The sequence below is a fragment of the Pipistrellus kuhlii genome, unplaced genomic scaffold, assembly GCF_014108245.1.
Source record: "Pipistrellus kuhlii isolate mPipKuh1 unplaced genomic scaffold, mPipKuh1.p scaffold_m20_p_4, whole genome shotgun sequence".
Classification (NCBI taxonomy): Eukaryota; Metazoa; Chordata; class Mammalia; order Chiroptera; family Vespertilionidae; genus Pipistrellus; species Pipistrellus kuhlii.
The window spans coordinates 26,375,234-26,396,263 of record NW_023425540.1 but is presented as its reverse complement, the minus strand read 5'-3'; the positions used below and the strand labels follow the sequence as shown (position 1 = coordinate 26,396,263).

General features: G+C 37.2%; 1 protein-coding gene across 7 annotated transcripts in view; it reads left to right on the top strand.

The window, feature by feature from the left end:
* The window catches only part of PDE4D (phosphodiesterase 4D), a 1,149,946-nt gene that overhangs the window by 1,111,712 nt on the left and 17,204 nt on the right, over positions 1 to 21,030 (top strand). The window contains exon 10 of one of the 7 annotated variants that reach the window (XM_045571772.1): positions 2,342 to 2,466. The exons of the other annotated variants lie outside the window; for them this stretch is intronic. Within the exon in view, the coding sequence (XP_045427728.1) occupies positions 2,342 to 2,404 (63 nt within the window). The 3' untranslated portion in view covers positions 2,405 to 2,466. Of the gene's footprint in view, positions 1 to 2,341; positions 2,467 to 21,030 lie in introns of those variants that run through there. 7 annotated transcript variants of the gene reach the window in all.

Below are 21,030 nucleotides of genomic sequence, written 5' to 3'. Positions count from 1 at the left end.
TGTGACAATTTAATGAATTAAAAGATGGAAATTGTCTAGACAGAGTCAGAGACATAGTAAATACTCAGTAATGTCAAATCATTTATTTCTATCTGTAAAGAAATACCATCTGTTTTCTTCTTTTGTGAGGGTGAGAGCTAGACAATGTGTTTCTTTGCTATCCTGATACCTGCTAGTAACTTACAACAAGCTTTTAAGAGGGATTGGTGGCCTAATGATGTTGATGCTAACCAAAAAGGACTGTTGGATTTTTCACTTACTTTGCTTCCCATCAGTGACTTTTCAAGGAGTTTACCTTTTGTTTCTTGTGTAATTTTATAGAACATCCCACCAATCTGGCCTGAAGTTTTGCCGGAACATCTAAAACTCTCTGTGCTATTTTCGGAGGTATACATATTGCATTAGAGAATAGTTTAGCCAGTTATTTTCATAAATGAATGTATCCCTGTTATTCTTCTAAGTGAGACTGAAAGTAACCCAAGCACAGAATCTCTTATTAATATTAATGCAAAGAAAAATACATCAAGGGCATAGCATCTTGGAGAAATAGCTGATTCTGGAACTGGGAGCATGTTGTAGTGACAGAAGGTAAGGAAGTGCTCAAACAGACAAAACTCCACATTGATGGGAACATAGCAAAGGGACATAGGAGCAAATTTGTGAAAGGGCTCCCATTTACCAGAGCTTGAAATATTTGATCAAGAAAATGAGTATTGGATTATAACCCAAAATACAAAAATAAAAAAATCCATGAGTTCATATTGCTATAAATACTTCATTGACTAATTAAATGGGGAGAATAGGCAAATCTGTACAGAAGGATTCCAAATAATTTATGTAGTTACTCAACCCTCAAGGAGGGAGAACATAAACTACCGTATTTTTCGGACCATAAGACGCTCCGGACCATAAGACGCACCAGTTTTTAGAGAAGGGAAATGAAGAAAAAAAGATTCTGAAACAAATAGTGTCCTAAAATATTTTATGTGCATTAAAACCCAACATCACAGTCATAAACACATGTAATCAACCCTGTAAAGTAAACAGCAGCATTTAGAACCATTTTAGAGCCGGGCAAGCACACAGAGACCACACAGAGCCGGGCAAGTAAAAAACCTTTTTTTTTAAAGTATATGTGTAGGCTATATTTGGACCATAAGACGCAGGGACTTTTACCCCCAATTCTGGGGGGGGAAAAGTGCGTCTTATGGTCCGAAAAATACGGTACTCACTCCTTACGTGTGTGCTGTGCATATTGACTTCCTTCCACTAAATAGGGAAAGCATAAATAGGGAAAGAGGGAGTAGAGAGCCTCTGTGCTGGAGAAACCCAGCAAGCGCACACTCCCTCAGCCAGGTAGTCCAAGTTAACATCAACAGTGATGCCATGTGGTAGTAGGTACACTTATGATCAGATGAAGATGGTACTTTACATCTATGGTCTTCCTAGCAAAAGCATATAACCCCACCCGACCATGAGAAGAACTTCAGGCAGTTTCTACTTGCGGGACTTTCTACAAAATTCCTGACCAAGTCCTCCTCAAAACTGTCAAGGCCATCAAAAACAAAGAAGATCCCAGAATCTGTGACAGCCAAGAGGAGCCTAAGGAGACAACTCAATGTAGCATGCTGTCTTGGGTGGGATCCTGGAACAGAAAAAGAGAATTAGGTGAAAATTAGGGCAATCTGAGTAAGTGTGGACTTTAGTTAATGAAGTATCACATTGGTTCAGTGTGACAGATCTGCCATACTAACGTAAGATGTTAATAATAGGTGAAGCTGGGTGTGAGGCGAATGGAGACTCTCTGGACTGATCTTCCCAATTTTTCTGTAACTCTAAAATTTTTCTAAAACAAAAAGCTTATGAAACAAATCTTAATCATCCTCTAAGGTCTATCTGGAATGCTACCTGCTCTAAGAAATCTTTTCTATTGTATCTTCTCCTGTGTCTTTCGCCCTGCCTCCCCTAATTGGGTGTAACCTCTTTCCTTTGACCTTCCACAGGACTTTGTAGTTCTCTTAACTTTCAGTAAAATATTTCTTTCTTTTTTTATTCTTAATGCATTTACAGTGTCCATTAGGTCATTAGTCTTATTTCTCCAGCCTCAGAAACATCACACACAAGGCCTTGTTGAGTAGGTGCTCAATAAATATTGGATGAATTGTGTGAATGGTATTATGGTGGTGATCCTTGAAATGCAGCTTTTAAATGCTTCTGCTCTCAGTGCTCCAGGAATCGTTACTGATCAATTTTAGGAACTAAGGTCAATTTTACTTAAGAGGGCTTAGAAGATTAAAGTTCTTCTTTTATGAGTAATAGTTTCAATTTTACTATTTGTCAGACCTTTTCCAAGGGAATTATTAAACATTTGGTCAAAGAATTGAAAAAAAAAAAATCATCCTAAGTTTTCTGTGTAATGCATTTGAGTAGAAGTTGTATAAATTAATAAAATGAAAATATAATCTGTTCCTGCCTACTTTGTTCTTTGCTATCGATAGTTTCGGTAGTGTTTAGCATGATCAATATTTCAAAGCATCATTGTTATTGTCATCCATTTTTCATCTCAGACCCAAACCTGAGATGTGTTAGCACTACCAGTGTAGTTAGAAATCTCCTGGCTTCTTAATGTAATTCACCTCCTAGAGTGTCTCTGCCTCATTTTGGGTTGCCTGTGTAGCCTTTTTCTCAACTCATATTCATAAAGTATGGGTGAGAGATACACTTTTTTCTCTTTGTGTGAATATAACACAAGCCATGTTTCTGATAAGCAGGTGGATTCAGTAACTGTTTAAATTCATAAACAATGGCTTTTCTACCGTGCACTAGAATTGATGAAGCTACTACTGGCCTTATAATCTATAATAAAACCAGTGAGTGTCAATATATCATTTTGTAATTGGTCACATAAATTAGTATTACATGCAGGATGTTTGTTCATGTAAATGCTATTGTCACCTTGGAGTCTGTGCATTATAGTTGATGTCTTGCAAGAAAGGTGTTTTTCTTTCACTGACAAGAATTCTGATCATGGTTTTTGCTCAGATTAATCTAATCTCATTTAAATTAAAAGTTTATACATACAAACAAAAACCATACAGGTCATATTGGTGGCCTTTAATAGTCCTCTCTCCTCTGTATCTACTTTAGCAATAACCATCTTATTATAAGTTTGTTTCAACTAAAAATGACATCTGAATACTTTCCCTTCCAACGGGGAAGAAGAGATGTGTCGGTTGGCATTGGCCTCTGAGGGAGCATGCTGTGCAGCTTTGCCCACGGCGTGCTCTGGGTTTCTGTCAGCATCTCTGGTCTGCTGCACTGTAATCCCCAGGGTGGCAGCCTCTGGTTTGTATTACTGGAAAGGAGTGTGCTGTGCAGACACAGGCACCATAATAGGAAACACCTCAGTCTGTCATAAGCAGGCCTGGAAAGTAGAAAGCACAGGCCTGATAGGGAAGTGTCCATAGCAACAAGGCAAAGATGAGGTGAAATAAGTGCAAGCTGATATTGTCGACTTCATTTCAGAAAATGACTGGCTGATTTAAGGCTGCTTGCCATGGAGGGCACAGCGGTGTTTTCGTTGCTTTGTTTTTGTTTTAGACCTAAATATGAATAAAGGTATCTTGAATATTATTCTCAAAAAATACTTAGAGAGGATATATTAAAGTGTTCTCCTTTTGTTATACTCCTTTCATTCTGTCTGGTCATTCCAAGTCAAACCCATTATGGAGAAAAAAACATATTTCATTACAGTGCGAAATTGTTTTTCAAAAATTATACAAAAATCAAATTATCATGAGTCTATTTAAAGAATGAAATATTATTCTGAATTATACAGACAACCCAAATTTATACCAAAGATGTTAAGTATTGTCATTCTCATCAGAGCATATTGTTGAAATTGATTTGAGATATTCAGTGAAAAGTTACTTGTTACCTTAGCCTTGTTTTCAAACCTGTTAATATTATCTGTGTGATACACATGAGCAGGCAGTGACAGCTGATCAGGAAAACACTAGCATGTCCCTTACTTTCTAATGAAAGACATAATCCTGATGTTTTCTCAGACTTCAAACCTTACATTTGGTCCCAGAAGCAGTATACTACATGCCAAAACTATCTGTCACATTTTTAAAGATGAAAAACTGATGCTCAGTTAAACTGGTCCATGAGCCATATGCTTCTTAATACAGGCAGAGATCTTTATTTTTCTGAATGCAACATCTGGGGGGAGGACAGGGCGATAGAAAAACAAGTGTCAGTTCTCAGGCTGCATTTCCAAAACATGTCCTAATAATTTTTTAATTTATTTAGTGAGCTCTGGATGCCAGAATTATAAGAGCAGTTCCAGCAAATGTAACTCCTGTAAGGGAATCCTATTGAGCTAGGAGCTTGTTCTGCCTTCCTTGTTCTCTGTGTCACGTTGGGCTGAAAGCAGAAAGGAACTAGCTCCTAGCTCCTAGGAAAGGTATGCCAGTGAGACAGCATGAGGTTGGGAACCAACTAGGCAGGCAGGTAGTTAACAGGCCACAGATATAAAATAAAGGAGGTCAGTGGCATGAGAAGACCAACTGACTAAGGCAAATCTGAGATTCTGAGCTGTTGGGATTTGGAGGTTGGGTGAGTAGAATTGATGGGATAAAGCTTGATCCATTGTCAGGAAGGATGCAGCAGATAGGATAAACATAGGAAAGATTTAAATAGGTGTTAGAATTTTAAATGGACTACTATTATTATGGTGTTGCCTATTTGAATGGAGAGGAAAGATAGACTCGTGGCTAGAGTGAGAAGTAAAGACTGAAGGAAAGAAAGGTAGGAGAAAGCTGTATTAGACAATGAGGTAATGAAGGAAAAGGGAGGGAGGAGGAGGAATATCTGACTCTGCTGGCCTGGGATCAGAGTTGGCCTTGGCTGGAGGCACACTGACCAGTTTGTGTTGCCCACTTTATACCTCAGGTTTCATATGGTGAAATCTGGATAGAATAAACCTTTGGGACAGCCTTGAAGGAAAAAGAGATCCCCTGAGGTGAGGGTCTGACTGTTTACAGGGAAGACAGTTGGTTGTGGGGATGAGGGAGGTGGGAGTTCTGACTGAAGAGGGGAGATTTATAGACAGAGCGTATTTCTGGGGCTTGAGTCTTTTTTAGCACCAATAGCCACCTCCTTCACCTGTCGCCTCCTTGAGTCATGGCCCAGTAGCAGCATGGGTGGTTTATCACATCCAACTGCTGGGCTATCCCCTGAGGAACCTGCTGTCTGGGAGGGAAAGCATGATGAAGAGAGACCGTGTCAAAATCAGTGTACATTTGTTCACTGTAGTATTTCATGAGTAATTATTGGATGCCAAAAGAGAAAAGTGGGACAGCATAGCAAATGACACCTATGGATTGTTACCTGAATTCCGCTCTAAATCTTCCCTATTCCAATGAGCTTAACAATTTATCTTCTGGATATAAATCCATCCCACACTAGAGTTATGACCTTGGATAATTAAATTACCTCAACCTCTCTGAGCCTCTGTTTTTTTCCCCCCATAAATCAGGACTAACAAACTCTACTTCACATGATTATTATGAGACTGACATGAAAACAAGTGCATAGTGTGGTGCAGACACATAGTAGGTATTGTGGCCTATCTTTAGTAGGAATGAGGACCGGAACTATTTTTAAACCTAAAGGTGAACTTTATATGCTGCCATATAAGTAACCCAATGCAACTGGAGCTTGAATCAACACGCCTGGATGACAGAGCCCTCAGAGTGTGCCTTTGAAATCCTGATACTCAGCATAGTGATTTATGGGACCTCACTAGCTTGCATATGTGATGGCCTACTGAGTTTGTTTACTTTAGTTTTAGCCCGGTTACCTAGCACTGTATGATAGCATATTTTTATTTACACTCTCACTGACCACTTAATTATGATTACTATGAAAGGATATATTTGAAGGCAGACACAAGAAGAAACTTTTATTGGCGTTGTAAGGGTCTCATGTAGATAGATCTTCATTCCATCTTGCCTAAAAATTGGTGCATTGCTTACCTGGATGGCCTCGAAGACCCCTCCAAATGATTCAGTCGTTAGTGTCAGGTTACTAGGTATCTCTTCTTGGAGCTAGCAGGAACAGGAACCAAAAATAAACCTTTTCATCAGTGCACAGATTTAAAATGACAATCCGGTTGATAAACAGGAGAGTGGATGAAATGACCTTGAATTTAGTTCCAGCCTCTGAGGAAGTCTTAGTCATAGTCTGATACTAGCCATACCAGAGGGAAAAGAAATTCCCCAGCTGTGTAGTTGTTATAAGAGTTGAAAATGAGTCACTGAGTAGGTAATTGATTCCTTTCCATTTTCCACTTGCTGTCAGCCACTTTGCAGAGAAATCAAACATTGGTATGCTTAATAAAAGTTGTTTGGGGTTTTTAATATCAAAAGTATATAGAGGTGAGGGAGCTTTATGGGATCTACCTATTCACCACCTTCACTTTACAGATGCGGTAAGAAGGCACAGGAAAAGATGAAGTGACCCCGAACAAAACAGTCCTGTGTTACTTTTATCAAGGCTTTTGTCTTGTGGCAAATAAAAAAATTTTGTTGATAGACATGGCCTTGTTTTAGGTCTTTTATTGACATCCTCACTTTTGAATGAGATTTTTAGTCTGGTGTGTCCTTATTATTTGTGTTGGATATTTGACCATTTTATAGACCAGCTACCATTTTCATGTGTGAAATAAACCATTATTAGGGGTGTTTTTTTTGCTGCTGTTGTTGTTTTATGCCTTTTGGGTTCAATTAACCACAATCTAGTATTTAGGTTTTCACAGGGATTTTTTTTGGGGGGGAGGGTGGAGGGGTGGAGGTCTGGTAACTATAAGATATATATCTGCACCTAAGGTTTTTATAGATGAAGTGAGACTTTTATATGTGTGTATTTTACTTATTTCCTATCACCTTTATTTTCAGAAGCAAAACTTATGTTCTCCCATCTCAAGGATATAACATAGGCAGTATTGTAGAAAAATAAATGTCAAGGTAGTTATTAACAACCATTTTTCTTGAAGTGTGAACAAATAGGAGTTAAATAATTTTTTAAATTATGTTTTCAGGTCTGAGGGTTTTTGTTTTTTTAAGGATTTCCTTGATTTTAGAGAGAGGAAGGCAGCGGGAGAGAGAAACATTAATGTGAGAGAGAGAAACATCCATCAGTTGCCTCCTGGATGCACCCTGACCAAGGAGTGAACCCAGAACCTGGGTATGTGCCCTGACCAGGAATCAAACCCACCGTTTTCTGGTGTGTGGGATAACATCCAACCACACTGGCCAGGGCAAGTCTGAGTTATTTATTAGAAGAAACATGGGTGCATTTTACTTTAGAGGCAATTAGGTAAATCACGTTGGTTTTTCCAGTATTTTAGAGCCAGTAATTCAGTCCCAAGCTATAACAACAGTCACATTTAATTTTTAAAATTGCTTAAAAGCATTATTTTGAATAAAAATGACTGCTATCGAATTAGTAATGATGAGCTAACCTAGGCTGTATGTTATGGATAACAATATATATTTGTAAGATATGGCAACATATCCTTTTCCAGCAAAATGGCAACATCCATCTGATTTGAATTCCAGAAGAAGAGAATAGAGAGAATGGAGAAGAGGAAATATTCTAGGATTTCTGTTGAATCCCAAGCAGAAAAAATAATTTTTAAAGAAACCCACATCTTGATATTTCTACAGAAACAGATAGATTTCAACACAGCCAGAGAGAAGAGGCAGATTGTCTACAAGGAAACAAAAATTAGATTGACAACTGTTTAATTTGTGGGAAGCAGCAGGGGTTCATCTGATTAAAAGAAATCATATCACATGTGAAACCGAAGCTGCAAGGGCATCTGGGATATGGAGTTTTTAATTGTCTAGTCTCTGCAGCATGGGAAGGCACACTAGAAGGAAGAGGGGTTGCTCCTGCACTTGCTTGTTTACTTTGTCTCCACGCACTACAGGCAAGCTCCTCCAGAGCACGTGATTTGCTGACTGACGCACCTGAAACAATAGCTAACACAAAGTTAAAAGGATCATCATCCTATGCTCATTGGTACTATTCTCAATCTCCTAGGGCCCAAGTCACCTTAGAGTTGTACCTACATTGTCCTTTGGGTTATAGGGATGTCTTTACATTTGTCAGTTCAGTGCATGCTGAACAAATTATGTCTATTTGTTTGATATCCCCATAAGCTTTTTCAGCTGGTGTTCGTGATTCTAAGAGTTTGCAGACAAACCCTTGATTGCATAAACTATTGGGTGGATAGTTATTGCAGGAATCTTAATGCAGTTGTTTTAATCAGATTGTTTTTCTTATGACATCTCTCAGTTTGCAAGAATAGCTTATTGGGCCCTGACAGGTGTTGCTCAGTGATAGAGCATCGGCCTGGGCACCAAAGCGTTGTAGGTTCAATTTTCGGTCAAGGGCACATACCTGGATTGCAAGTTCAATCCCAGGCCCCACTCAGGTGCATATGCCAGCGGCAGCTAATCAATATCTCTCAATCTCTATCTCTCTCCCTCTCTCCCTCTCTTCCCTCTCCCTTCTACTTCTCCATAAATCAATGGGAAAAAATATCTTCAGGTGAGGATTAACAAAACAAAAAAATTGTTTATTGGGCTCCTGAATTCTGCTTGATACTATGCTACATTACCTTTATTTCTCCAACTCCTTCCTCACAACCCAAAGACCCTAAAGAACTTGCTGTATTTTGTAGTGCTCATAAGAGACAGGGCCCACGGTTTCAACTCAGATGAAGCCAACCAGAGAAACCTATACTCTATATACCATGGCACTTCCCAGAATTCTCATATTCTACTATTCTGTCACTGTCACTAACGAGGGGGAAAAACCCATTATTGCACCATTTTTTTACTGTGCTTATATAATTGCTTTTAGTAAAGTCTTAATTACTAAAATGTTCAAATAAGGCATTGTACCTTAATAAAAATACTGCCAACTTAAGTGCTGGATTCTGCTTTTGATTATGTTGTGTAATCTTGCATAGGCCTTTATATTATTAATTTACTGTGAAGAGGGGATTTAAAAATAGATTATCTGTAAATACCCCTTTTGTGGAGGATAGTCTAAAAACATCTTAAAATAATTTGATGAAAATGTTCTATCAGAATGTAATGTCATTAGAGGATTTGAAAGTAACTACATATTTAAAACACATATCTGGCTTTTTTTTTTTCTTACTCAGAACTCTGTGAAGAATTGGGGGTAAGAATATAAAATATCCCTCAATAGTTAAAAAAAAACACTTCATATTTTTAAAATTGTCTTGCACTCAATTCATAAGACTCTTCTTTTTATTCTCCTCCAAATCTGTACTTCCCCCAGCCTTCTTCATCCCAGCAAATGGCCCAAATATCTATTCAAGTCAGAAATCTGGGAGTTGATTCTAATCACTTCTTCACTTCCAGCATTTAGTTCAAGTCTTGCTAGCTCCTCCAGTGCTTCCTCTTCTCTCCCATCTGCTCTTCCCCCTCTACAAACCATCCTCTCCAGGGACAACTTTTTAAAATATAAATTATGGTCTTGTTACTCCCTGCCCAGAGGAGTTCCAAATCCTCTGAAAAGCTTACCTGATCTTGACCTTGCCCCTCCTTGACATACCTATAATCTCACATGATATAGGTACTTATTCCTTCATGCTGGCTGTGTTACTTCAGCCCTTGTTCAGAAGCTCTGCCCCAAATCTTCTGGTTGGCTCTCTCTAGTCATTAGGATCTCCTTTCAGATATTACTTTTTCAGTGCAGCTTGTCCTGACTATTTAATAGCATATTTGTCACTTTTTTGGGGGGTCTAACGATTGTTTTGGGGTTTTTTTTGTTCATTGCTGTATCACCCATGCTGACACATAGTAGCTGTTTAATATTTTGTTAAGTGAATAAGTGAATACTCATTCTTAAATGATTATTATCTGATATTTAAAGCCCATTATTTTCCACAAGAATTTTCATTGAAATCTTATTATTTTTATTTCTGCTTGTTAGTAAATGTGAAGGGAGAAAAGAGTTGAGAAATGCTAGGTTAAACACAATTAAAAAGATTATTCATTACTATTCTTGATAAAGCCTTTAATATGCAAATGTGCACAATCTCTAGGAAGGTTAGCATTATATCAGAAATTTATTTCATACTAGCTGTCTTCTTTGAGAATGAGAACTACTGCTTTGCAACACATTCTAGACAAAAATCCAATGTAACAGGAAGGGGAAAATGAATGCTTTATTGACCAAATGGAGGCTGATTTATATGACCATAAGAAGAAAAGGCTGACAACCAAGGCTCAAAAATTAAACCTATGAAAAAGTGAAAGAAGAATTTAAAAATGTATGCATAATTTGGGACCATTCGGTTTTCTGCAAGCAGCTCTACCATTTCACTTTTGTTTTGTTTTGTTTTTTTAATTTCTACCAGCTGCCATAGTGCTTGGCCTAGAATAAACATACCATAAAATAAATATTTGTTGACTATTCAGTGATGAGTGAGTAAACATGGTCCAAGAACATCATTAAAGAATTAAATTAAGATCTGTTGGTTTAAGAAAGCAGGAAAATATCTAAGATATTTTGGGGAATGTTTTATTTCAAAGGATTAATATCTATGAGGATAGTTTAACTGCTATTATATTTCCTAAAGTCTTTTCTTAATTGGGAATTTACCATATATTCAAAGCTAACATGGACTTTGGACAAACATATGCCTACTTGTCTGAGATATAGTAGTGGAGCTCTTTGAAAGAATAAATTTGTTATTTTATGGTATGTAAATATGCTTGAGATTTTTTTCATTTCTCTTTAGGCACAGTTAAGCAAATTTGATAGCATCATCTCATTTTTTAAAGTCAGATTTTGAGGTATAATTTACATAAGGCAAGATGAACTCTTTTTGAGTATGGTTGAATGTGTTTGGAAAAATGTATGCAATTGGATGACTACCGCCAGAATCTAGATATAGATATTTACATCACCCAAAAAGGTTTCTCTTGCTCTTTTGTATTCATTCATCTACTCCTACCCCCAGTCACTGGCAACCAGTGACCTGAATACCTCTACATTTTGGCCTTTCAAGAATTTATGTGAATGAAGTCATACAGTCTATCTATAGCCTTCTGTAAATGGCTTCTTTCCTCTTGTATATTGCTTTTGAGATTGATCCACTAATAATATGTTGCATGTATTAATTTGTTTCTTTTTATTGCTTTCTACTAATAGTATTTCATTTGGATGCATTACAATTTGTTTATCCATTCACCACTTGATATCTAGGCTATTTTCAGGTTTCGGCTGATATGAGTAGAATTGCTATAAACATTTGCATATAGGTTTTTGAACGGATATATGTTTTCATTTATCTTAGGTAAATAACTAGGGTGGGTAGGATGGTTGCATCATATAGACAGTGTACTTATTAACTTTATAAGAAAGTTCCAAGCTGTTTTTAAAAAGTTGCTATACCATTTTGCACTCCCTCCAGCCATGTATGAGAGTTCAATTTGCTCTGCATCCTGGTCAGCGTTTTGTATTGTTGGTATTTTTTATTTTAGCCATCCTACTAAGTATGTAGTGACACCACATTTTGGTTTTAATTTTTTATTTATTTCCTGAATTACTAATGACTAACGTCAACCTCGAGTTCCTCTTAATTTCAGACCTCTGTAGTATTTGTAACATATGTTTTTGTTTTCTGAAATGACTCCCGAATAAAGCTGTTCCTTGCCGAAGCCGGTTTGGCTCAGTGGTAGAGCGTCGGTCTGTGGACTGAAAGGTCCCAGGTTCGATTCCGGTCAAGGGCATGTACATTGGTTGCAGGAACATCCCCAGTAGGGGGTGTGCAAGAGGCACCTGGTCAATGTTTCTCTCTCATCGATGTTGCTAGCTCTCTATCTCTCTCCCTTCCTCCTCTCTGTGAAATATCAATAAAATATATTTAAAAAAAAAAAAAAAGCTGTTCCTTAAATTGCATTCAGATCCATTATCACTAGAGGGCAGTAAACACAAACAAATTTAGTGGGCTTGCTTGACTTAAATGTTGTTTTTACACTATTAGCATTAATCAAAGAAAGTATAGTTTTTATAATGTAAAAATAGGTTTAAAGTTGTTATTTAAAATATAGGTTATAAATTAATTCTAGATTATTGCCTGCCTCTAAAACTACTTTTAAGGCGGTTGAAGTAGAGGAAACACTCAATGATTTAAAAGACACTGGTATGCTCTAGTGATTATATTTAATATCTGAAGTTTAACCTTGCCTCAGAATTCTTCAAGAAGCATTTAGCAATGAGATTTGCATGTATTGAGCTGAGCAGCATTGGATATATGAGAGCTCACTTTATACAGATTTGCTTCTTGATTAATAACAAGTCCCAGAACTTTGGTCTTAAATAAAAAAGTGTAAATTAAATATAGACTGATTATATCAATAGAATAAATTATTTTTCAAATGTGTCAATTATACCAAAAACAGTGCTAGTTACTGGGGAAATCTCTTAGGTTGGAGAAATCTAAGAGTTAGTATACTCATGTAAGTAATATTTCTTAAATATTTTAAACACAGTAATATCTTGTATACGTTAGAATTTATTATGCTAACAGACATATTTTTATAGATTCTAGGCTAAATGTAGATTAATGCCTACAATACTTTTTGGCAATTTAGAATACTATATTTTAAAGCCAGACACCCTTGGTTCAGATTTACTCTCCTGCTTGGCTTTGTGACCTTGGAGGAGTCTCTTGATCTTCTTGAGCCTCAATTTCTTCATAGTTTGGTCTGTTTTTCTTTGTTCTCCTTCAAAAATGTGTCTTATCTCTCTTGACCTCTATTCCAACGTCAGTGATGCCAGCATGTGTTAATACTGTATCAACGACTTAACTCCGTCAGCACAATTTTAAATATCCTAAAATAGTCCAGAAAGATTGGTGATTGCTTGAGATATCAGTTTATTTTTTAAAAAATATATTTTCTTGGTTTTTTACAGAGAGGAAGGGAGAGAGATAGAGAGCTAGAAATGTCGATGAGAGAGAAACATCGACCAGCTGCTTCTTGCACACACCCCACCGGGGATGTGCCTGCAACCAATGTACATGCCTTTGACGGGAATCGAACCCTTTCAGTCCTCAGACCGACGCTCTACCACTGAGCCAAACCGGCTTCAGCTTGAGGTATCAGTTTAAATGAAGAATAAAAGAGGGTTGACATTAGAGATTCTGGGGAGTATTAGAGAAAGACATGAAAAGAGAGCTAAATGCGGAAGGAAATATTTTTTCCTATTTCAATACCTGCGCACACGTTGGTATATAAAACCATCTGGGTGTTTGAGAGCTGCAGGTCACCAGACGGGGAATCTGAGTTCTGTCTGTGTGTGCGAGCATCTGTGACTGCTCGCACAGCCGCCCACACAGAAGTAGGTCTCCCTTCCAGGTGAGGCTGCCTGTGTCGGCACCAGCTTCCTGACCGCAGTTGTAAGATCCACCCTGTTCAGAGATCTGACCACAGTGATGGTTCTTTACTTCAAGACATTGTGAGCCGGCACAGGATTAAGGGTAAATGGGTCCACTCCTAAATTCATACCATTTGTCTTAGAATTTGCATCTGCCTAATTATACGGTGAGCTATTCATCCTCTATGAAGAGCACAGACCCACAGAAGCCTTTATTTGCCTCTCAGCCCTGTCACATACCGAGCAAGTACCTGTCTTTTCACCTTCGCATGGGGATAATATCTATCTTATCTGGATGTCCTGTGAGGATTTGAGATAAAATAGATAAAGCTCTTGGTGCATATATGTTGTTGTGGCATATCCATTACCGTGCTCTCATTAACATTTTCAGACGGTTAAGAGTGGTATCTCTCTGGCCCCATCCACATTTCTCTTCTGCGTTGTCTAGACTCTTCTGCAGGTTGCTACTACCATGGCAATGGGAAGGAGCATCTAGTCTGTCTCTCATAATGGGAAAAATGAAATGAATGTTATTTTATGTCAAAGCTTTTAAAAAAAGATTTCTTGTTATCATCATCTCCATTCCTGGAATAGGTTAGGGACTTACACACAGTTGAATCTTATGACTGCGGTTGACTAACTACTTTGGGAACTATAAAGAAAGAATGAATGAGCTATCTTTCTTGCTCAAGCATCCTCCATCCTGATTTAAGAGTCACAGTTCAAGGTAACTGAAGCAACTAGAACAGTAATCCTTAACACTGCGGGACATTCAAGAAATTCCAGGGTACACTTACTGGGGAGTACTCCTGGAATTTTATGGGCAGAAGCCAGGGAGACTATTATGTCCTAGAATACACAGGGTAGTCTTTACCAGGGAGGATCGCTCCATCTGCCAACAACCATTCATGTAGGTAATTCACATATGATTATCTGAGCCTAGAACACAACTACTTTTTACATATTATTGTTCCCTCCCCTTGTCTTTTCTCCCCCCCCCCCCCCCCCCCCCCCCCCCCCTCTCTCCTTTCCCAGCAGCTTCTTCGTAAATTCGGCATAGGCTTCCTCATAACACGGCAGTGTCAGAATAGTCAGACATTCTCACAGGGTGACTCAGGGATCCCAATAGCACATTCAAGGAGCCCAAGGTGAAAGTTGCAGTCTTCTTGTGATAGCTTCCACAGTCACGCAGCAATTGCTTGTTGGGTAAGACCCAAATCAGCTCAGATTTGAGGTAGGGTAATGTTGCTTGTGTAGGAAATGGACCTCTGTGATCCATCTCCACCTTGGTCGGCTTTTGATAGAATTTAATGAATTTCCCAGGGCAAACAGAATGTAGAGAGGAGGAAAGAGGAACAAAGGACTGTGCACATGGGCCAGCATCATGGTGGAAATCCCGAAGGTGCCTTCCTCAAGTAGACAGGTGAGGTGGAGGCAGCTAGAAAGGCCTCAGCCCGATTTTTTAAATGGCCCAATGGGAGACAGCAAGACCTGGGCGACACATGAGGAAACAGGTGACCCCATAATACTCAGCCAATGAGGAACCGGAGGAGGAACTAAATAAATGGGCTATGTTCCCCACTCCACATGTTCCTGTCCAGTGGGACTGACGCCCGCTATTGGGAGTGTATTGAAAGTTTCATTTTCTCCATACTCTGTCTCCAAGTCGATCATTTCAATTCGGAAGGTGAGCCATTTCTCATACTCCCAAAGAGGCATCTTTGGAGACCAGCTACGACAGTACCCAATTTTACCAATGAGGAACCCAACACACTAAGAAGTGAGATTGATTATTTGTTGAGGATGCACTAAAGGATTTGAATTCAGAGTCTATGTTCTTAGTAGAACTTTCATCAAATTCTTTTAAGATGGTTTTTTGTTTGTTTTTGTTAAACCCGGGGATGTTTTTTCCATTGATTTTTTTTAATAGAGAGTGGAAGGGAGAAAAAAAGGGGGAGAGAGAAAGAGAGAGAGAGACATCAGTGTGTGAGACAACATCAAATGGTTGCCTCCCCCACACACCCCAACCCAGGCAGGATGGAACCTGCAACCAAGTTACATGCTCTTGACTGGGAATCAAACCCATGACTCTTCAGTCTGCAGCCAATGCTCTAACCACCGAGAAAAACCAACCAGGGTTAAGATGTTTTTAAGATAGCACAATAGGAGAGGAGCATCAACAGGAAATCTTTTTTTTTTTTTAAATCCCCTCTTCATAGCAAATTAGTAATGAGAAAGCCTAAGCAGTGTTACCCAACATAACAAAAGGAGCTGAGAACAGCCACTCCACACCAGTGAGGAAGTGTATCACTGTCACTTCCATTTGTGAATTCTGGACATGACTGTATTATTTTATAATCACACTATGCTTTTATGTTGATTGGAGGAAGAAACTTTGGTCATATCTGTGTCACCAGGGAAGCCACTTGTTCTGTTTTGGATTTGAGAGAGAAAGCAAGTAAAATGTCTGAGTGCCATTCTCAGAGCAGCCTTTATTTTGAAGAAAGAGAAGTCAGAGAATATTAAAATTCATAGAAGTGACTCCAGAAGGATTGGTAATCCTTACTTAAGAATGAACTATGAGTTTTGAAGTGTTTCATGGTGGTTATTCATCACTGGGAGAGGGAAACCCCATTCATCTATTCACAGGGCAGCCTCACTGCAGGGATACCATTTTTAAACAAGTTTACCAGAGGTTTTGCCCTTTCCAACCAATCACAGAGCACCCTGGGCCTAGTCCACGCCTCCTGACCTGATAGAGCCAGGATGGAGTGCCATTGGTGCATAGTTGGGGTTTTATGGGAGGGGTTTCTTGTCACTCCCCAGCTTCCCTGCAGTTCCTTATTTGGTAGCTTTTGACAGAACTTAATCTTTCTTGCAGCTAAGCATACATATTGGCATACATTATTCATTAATCCCTGGAGCTCAGGGATAGAAAGATGCAGACCTTTAGATCTTTAGATATTTCTTTATCACATGAATTTTCTTTATTCAGAATAGTCGTTGAATTCTGTTCCATTCTGGAGTTTTACAAGTGGCATATGTTCCATGGGAAGACGGCTGGATGTTGGATGGGATCTAATGCCAGGCTTTCTTCTATGTACTTAATTCCCAATAATCTTTAAAAGCCCACACACTCCGCTAGTGGAGATTGTCAGTCTCTCAAGGTTTTGAAGATATACATACTTTAGAATCCAGTCTCTATATAATCAATCAAAAATGCCTGAAGCAAACTATTTACTGTCAGTGTCTTGGGGCTACATAAAGGTAAGGTTTATTGAGACTTTGTAATCTCCTGATTACTCATATTTTCTAACTGATAGTTTTAATGAATTACAATGGAATTAAGCTTTCTAAGCAATCTTTTTTCCTTAGACATGACTGCAGAAGAAATACGTGTATTTAGTCAAGATAAAGAGAAATTGTGCAACTTCTAATAGTTATAGTTTGCATGTTAAAATTGCTTTTTAATGTGCAGGGTTTCTTTGTCATGTTGTGCGGATTTCAGGTATGCTTGTAAATGTCAACGTAATTAAATAAACCCATTGGAAATAAATTATTGAGCAAAATTACTTATACCGGTGTATGGGTTCCCGTTAGTTTGAAGTAAAGTTTATAAAAATTAATTTGTGGCTCTTTCTAAAAATCTGCACTAGTTTAACCTGATGAAGAGTATGTTTTGTTTTGTTTTCACCTTTGGATGAAAAGCTCTAGATGACATTAAAAATTGACATTATTTGACTTTTTAAGTGACATACTGTTAAAATGAAAGCTTGATTACTTGTAAAACCTGGAAAAAAATATGTTTATGTGATACTGCTACTTTTGTTCATCTCAAGAAATGAATTAATACACTGACTTTAGCAAAATTGTGTTCCTGCTTGGCAGGCTTCTTGCATGCCCCTGGCGGCTGCTAGCCTGGTGGTCTCTCTAATAGAAGCAGGAGGCAAAAACCTTTTTCAGTCCTAAAAGAAGCATCATTTCCAAGGTCAACATTTATTCTTGAACATTTGAGTATATCACAGTACATTGTTTTTAAGAATTCTTTTTCAGTACTTTAAGAACGCAGATTGAAATATGTTTTCATTTTCTTTGTTTCTTTTTAAAGGAAATTTTACCATTTGCTGGGAGATTTGCCTGCAGTCTAAGAAAACTTATTTCAGTTTTAATTGCCCAAGTAGTTATGATTACCCACCTCCCTTTTAATCTGTGGATGGTTCGGGTGACTTTTTTTTTTTTTAATGCAGATTTACATTTAAATTTTGCTAACCATTTCTTGGCTTGAAATTTGTTTAATTGCAGAAAAGGATAGAGGGTGATAAAGGAATCCCTCCCAATCCTCCCAGAAATCATCTCTTAGCTTTTAGACAGTTCATTTCTGGTGCATTTTTTGAATGGCTTTACATTTGTATTATGATTATGAACAATATCTCTAAGAACTCAGTATAGAATTTTAATATGTGTTTTTTTAAGAAAATTTTTGCTGGACAGCTTTATATTGCAAAAAAAAAAAAAAAAAAAAAAAAACCAGTATAATTGTTTTACATTTAAGAATAAATATATTTAGTCTTATACATGTTAAAGGAATTATTATTATACAGCATGTGCAGTATTCATTTTAGCTTTTAATGCTATCTATCAAACTTGTAGTACAACATATTGTACAACATATGTTTGACAGTACAACATATTTAAATGATTTTTAATAGAATATTATGGAAGACAAGCATTTTCTTAATGTTTGACCTTTGCCACTTTCTTAATTATATGCTAAGAGACTATATAATGTCCCCAGAAACACACTGGCATGAATGCAGAAATAAAGGGATTAAATTTGAGAATATTTAAATTTTTAATTATTTATCTTCCTCAACAGTCTTAAAATGTGGAGTATAAATTTGGGAACTGGAGTTTAAAAGGCAAAATAGAGTATTCAGTTCAACTGCGTTTTCACTTTCCTTTGTGTTTTAAATGCTGCACGCAGATTTTCTGGTGCACAGTGAGAACAAAGGATTTGAAAGCATTAACTTGCAAATCGTTTTTTCCTCCAACAGTGATCTGTATGTTATTTCAGACTATTTAAATAAAAAAACAACTAGAATAACTCATCAGGAAATATTTAGAGGTCACTTTTAAAAATATCTAAAAGCTCAATTAAATTTTTCTGCGTTTTACAGTCAGTTCTTTTGAAAAGCAGTTCTATCTTTTATCTCTTCTACATCTGTAAATTGAAAATATAGCGTATGTTTTATTACCTTTTTAAATTATTTTCCCCCTCATAGTTATATAGTCATTCTAATCAATTTTAAAGTGAGAGAAATTTTCCTTACATTTAAAAATTATTGTTGACTGGTTTATTTTCTTTATATCTAGCGACACACTTCAAAACCAGATTGTAACATCAACTCCCAGTTGTGAAAGCACTGGTGGTAATTTTTGTGGTTATTATTTTAGCCTCCCTGGACTCAGTGTTTTATCTATTTAAAAAAAAAAAAAAGAGTTAATTTTAATTTCTTTTGGAAAATGCTCTTATGTTATAACTAGATTGACTCTTTGAAGTTGTCTTAGATTTCTCTCCCCATTCCCTTAGGAAAAAAGGGGTCTGCTTAAAATATTGTCTCTTCTAACTGATAAAAGGAAAGGTGGACTTCCTTAGATCACCTCTCTAGCACCTGAAGGGTTTCTCTATTCCATGCGTTTGGGTTTTGAACAAAAGTAGAAGAGTAGTCTGGGATGTATATATATGATATAAAAATAATCAGTGGAATGAATAATCTATAATTTATCAGTCAGTACAATAGATTACTTTCACTGGCATTTTTTGCCTTGATTATGTGTACTGTACTGGCTTATTTTGATTATTTATATAAGCAAACTGTCAGGAAAATTATATGTCATTCTTTATATTCCTCCAGATAAATTCAAGAATTTGTGTAGGGAATTGCAGGCACTGTGCCATTTTTCTGCTTTAGCGTTGGCAACATATTCCTTATACCAGGTTGCTTACAAGTTGGAAGGGAATTCTGTAAAAAACTGGGTCCCCGTCTAACTTTTTAATTCCCCCGCCCCCGCCCCCAAGTGTACCTTGAGAGAAATAAACTACATGAAGGGCGGTGGACATTGTGGTTCCTGTGTAGATTGTGGAGAGGCCAGGATTTGCTATCAACAGACCCATTTGAACGAGTAATGCCTAAATATTTTTTTCTATGGTACATTTACACAACGGAATATTACTCAGCAGTAAAAAGGAAGAAAAATTTAACCCTAGTGGCAGCATAAATGGACCTGGAAAACATTATGCTAAGTGAAATAAGCCAGTCAGAGAAAGATAAATACCATATGATTTCACTCATGTGTGGGATTGAATGAACAAACTGAACCAACAAGCAAAATAGAGACAGATTCATGGATAAAGAGCAGGCAGAGAGCTCTGGTTAAGGTGGGGGTGTGAGTGGGGTGAGTGGAGGGATTGAGAAAAAAAGGGGGAAAGAACTCATGGACAAACAACAGTTTGGTAATTGCGGGAGGGAAGTGAGGGGTAGAGGAAGATGGTATGGGGGACAAATGGAGACAAAAAGAATAAAAAATAAGGGAAGAAGATAAATTTTAAAACTATTTTTTTCTAAAGTAAATTTTATTTGTTAAGCAAGGATTTACTTACCTTTTAGCCTGGTGCCTGGTATTATCATTATATTTTGAAGCATGGTGACCATTTCTTACACGAATAATGTATTTGTTGGAATGTGTAGAGGAGGTAGATATTCAAATATGTACTTTTATAGGTGTAACTATATCCAAATCTTAAATTTGTCCTGCAGTAATAAAAATCACTATAAAAGGCCCATGTATATAGAAAGAGCTCAAATAATGTTGAGCATCTATGATGTGCTAGACTAAATACAAGACACTTCCTATTAGCTCATTTAATTATTTGATAGCTTATAACTTACTCAAAAAATACAACTTTATAAAACATGGATAGAAATGTTTTGAACACTATGGTAAATGTCTTGAGTATTCTTTTTTAAATTTTTTTTATTGAGTTGAGAGAGAGAAAGCAATATCAATTTGTTGTTCTACTTATTTATGCATTCATTGATTGCTTCCTCTATGTGCCCTGATCAGAGATTAAACCTACAACCTTGGTATATCAGGATGACACTCTAACCAATTGAAACTACCCAGCCAGGGTATAAATATTCTTAGAAGGCCCCAAAATTTACTTTTCCCCGTAAATCATAATATATTATTCTAAGTAGAAATCCATGTTTTGTATACTGCATAATGCTAATTTTGAAAATATACATCCATACAAATTTTTTAAATGCATAGAAGTAATTATAGCTAATTATGTATGGTTACCTCTGAGCTGGGGGAGGGGGGAGGTTGGCTATACATGATTTCTACTTTTCTATATAGCTTTCTAGATTTCCATATCACATGTATTTTATGATCAGAGACAATTACTTAAAAAAAGAAAGAAAAAAAAACCACGCATGAACAACTCCCTATACCTATAAATTAACAACCAGAAGA